Here is a 3219-nt window from a genome sequence, read left to right on the forward strand (position 1 = left end):
AGGGCAAAAAGGAAAAAAGTAGAGGATGGGAGAAGGAAATAGTGAAGGGGACCTTCGTCAAACGTTCTTTTTTTTTTTTTTGTCAGACTTCGTCAACCCTTTGATGAGCCAGATGTCTGCTCTCTCTCTCTCTTTCTTTTCTGGTGAAATGTCTTCGCGAAGAAGGGACGGTAAAACATAGTAACAGAAGATTTTATCTTTTTATTGATACCTTAATTTTCTTGTCAAGTAAGGAATGCTCTGTTTCCAAATCCTAAAAGGAGGGAATGACAATTCCTTGTGAGGGCAGCAATTTTAATTCATTTTTAAACGAACATAAGTCGGGTGGAATCCCAATTTTGCTTCCTGGACCTACTCCGGAGGTTTTGCTGGACCATTTCAGCAAACGAATTTTCAAAGCGTTCGAACTTCCTGGCTCTCTTACACTCACCAAGAACTCAATCTGTCTTCCTTCAAAAAAGTGAAAGAAAGGGACATGCGAGGACGAGGAATGGAGAAAGTGAACCAACGCGTCACCAACGCCAACGTGGTCTTGAAGACGCTCCAAACCCCGGAAGGCATGCTCGCCCAGATAGAGCTCTTCGTGGGCTTGGTCGCCTTCCTGCTCCTCTTCCTCGCAGGTTGCGGCTCGTTAAGGCGTCGGCACAACAATCCAATGCTCCAGGTCGTGCTGTGGGCTGCGTACACTCTCTCAGGCTACTTGATCACGTACACATTCGGGCTAATGCACGAATCCCCGTTCAGCAATCCACTGTTTCCTCTGTGGGCGACTTTCTTGATGATCTTCCTAGGAAGCTCAAATTCTTTCTCTGCATATAGTCTGGAGGACAATGAGCAGTGGAAGAAATATGCTTGGCAACACATGGTCAGGTTCGTTGGGTTACTAGTATTGTGGACATCCTATCTGACCACCTTGCCGTTGACACTGGTGGTTTTCTTGCTCTATTTCATTGTCATGCTGCTGAAGGCCAACGAGAGAGCACTATCGCTCATGACGGCGAGCGCAAGTGGCCTGCAGAGAACCACAAAATGGGTCGCAGATCATATGAGCTCCGAGCATCAGCTATCGAATCCGTGCGAAACCGATCCCGTCACTATGAATGGATACAAGTATGTAGTGAGAGCGAAACAAACCGGATTCGAGAAATCCTTTGGCGAAGTTGCAGGACTGACGCAGAACTCCACAAAGTCTTTGGAGGTCAACGAGGATGTCATCACCACCGAAAAGGTGTGGGCGTGCAAAGGGCGGCTTTTGAACTCAAGCGAGGGCGACTTGGATGGCAAGCTCAAGGACATTTGTCTCTCGTATGCGCTCTACCTGCTTCTCCTTCTGAGATTTTCAGGCTACTCGTTGCCAGAAGAAGCTCATGAAAAGGCATGGCTCTTGATTCGAGAAGGGATACTTCAGAAAGAAAATGGGTATGAGCGAGCATTTCGAGTCGCTGAGGTCGAGCTTACCTTTCTTCACGATTTCTTCTACACCAATTACCCTATCATTTTCCAAGCAGGTCGTTTGCAGCTGAAGATGATGGAGTTTTCATGTTTGATCATAGGCACTATGCTAACAGTTATATTCATGGTGCGCAACACCACAAAGCGAGAAGATGATGTTGTCCAATTTGTGACATCCAAAGGGTTGAGCGTCGACGTTCTCGTGACCACAGTCATTCTCATGGTATTCACATGTGTTGAGCTTGTCCAGCTCTTCCTGATGGCTATCTCCGAATGGGCGAAAGTTACATTGCTTTGCAAGTATGTGCAGAAGGGGTCGTGGCAAGAGAGTAGGCGCATTGAGAAGCTGATAGGACAAATATGCCGAACGCATTTGAAGCCCTGGGGAAGAAATCTTCGCCAATGCGCGCTTCTTGAATCATACCATTACAGCCCTTCCAGATTTCTCTACAATGGCTTTACAATCGCTTTCCTTGATGTCGTTAGGAGAGGTCAAAGACAAAGGGCTCCCGTCAGATTATCCCCAGAAGTGAAGAAGGCTGTGTTCCGTTCTCTGAGGAACAGAATCGGGAAATTGGAGAATGGACAAGCTTCTTTGAGACTAAACAATGTGTCGGATGAGCTCTCTTGGGCGTGCATGCTCGAGACGCAAACTCAGGTTATAATGGTGTGGCATATAGCTACGAGTTTTCTTGAGCATGAGGTGCCGGTTTCGGGTTCGAACTTCCTCGTAGCGACTCACTTGTCCAAATATCTTGCTTACTTGGTGGCATTCGCCCCAAGATTGTTACCTGGTCACCCTTATGTCGCAGAGAACGTGTTCGACCAAATCATCCTTGAAGCTCGGAAGGTGCTTGTGGGGTGCAAGACGGATCGAGAAAGAATGGAACGACTGAAGGATATTGCGCAAGCACCAGAAGAGACGGTTATGAATTGGGGTGCTGTGTTGGGGATCCAATTGCAGAAAGGGAACTCGGAGCGCATTTGGAAGATTTTGGCCGAGTTTTGGGCTGAGCTCATGTTGTACGTGGCTCCATCAGATGATGCAAAAGCGCACGCTGAGCGCTTGGCAAAGGGAGGGGAGTTTGTGACTCACTTGTGGGCTTTGGTCTCTCATGCTGGGATAGAGCAAGAACCTTATAGTAAGCCACGTACCATTGATATATGTGATGCAAATATGGTATAAATTGTGGAGCTCATTCTTGGCAATTACGTTCAGTGTACTGTCAACCTGCACAACTTTCTTCATTTGCTCGAATTCAGGTAGATCTCGTGAATAGATGGAAATCAATCCGAATTCAGCATTACATTTCGTCTAGTGACCATGTTGTTTCGATTACTCAATATCAGATAATCAGCTTGCAATGATCAAATTGTTAGATCTTGAGAAATAAGATGTATCGGCAAGTAATAAAATTGAGTGGTTTTACAGAGCAGTCCAAATAGGGTCAGGAGGGTGCATATGCTTATTTAATTCAGATGGCATAGCTTGCCAATGTTTCATTGAGTGTATTATCAATAAATTCTGCTTGTATATCTGATTTCTCCAGCTTGTTCAGCCACATATTTATTTCCTTTCAACTATGGTGTGTAGTAGGTGTTCCCTACCATGCTCTTCTTTGCGAACTTGAGTTCTTCAATGTGCTGTACGGGAGAGCACATTGAAGGAAAACTTCCCCTTTGAAATCAAGGGAAAAAGAAATCTTGACTTCTCGGTGTTGAGTAATAGTTGGCTGTCGCTTTATCTTGACCAAATCCAAAACTCTC

General features: G+C 45.7%; 1 protein-coding gene across 1 annotated transcript; it reads left to right on the plus strand.

Moving 5' to 3' along the window:
• Positions 1-490: 490 nt before the first annotated feature.
• On the plus strand, positions 491-2638 carry LOC104443011. Its single transcript, XM_039310852.1, has one exon. The coding sequence runs from the start codon at positions 491-493 to the stop codon at positions 2636-2638; it is 2148 nt and encodes a 715-aa protein (XP_039166786.1).
• Positions 2639-3219: the final 581 nt, after the last annotated feature.

The sequence above is a fragment of the Eucalyptus grandis genome, chromosome 4 (genome assembly GCF_016545825.1).
Source record: "Eucalyptus grandis isolate ANBG69807.140 chromosome 4, ASM1654582v1, whole genome shotgun sequence".
NCBI classification, from domain to species: domain Eukaryota; kingdom Viridiplantae; phylum Streptophyta; class Magnoliopsida; order Myrtales; family Myrtaceae; genus Eucalyptus; species Eucalyptus grandis.

Coding starts and splice junctions, on each gene's coding strand:
- LOC104443011 (XM_039310852.1), top strand. CDS start 491: ATGGAGAAAGTGAACCAACGCGTCACCAACGCCAACGTGGTCTTGAAG.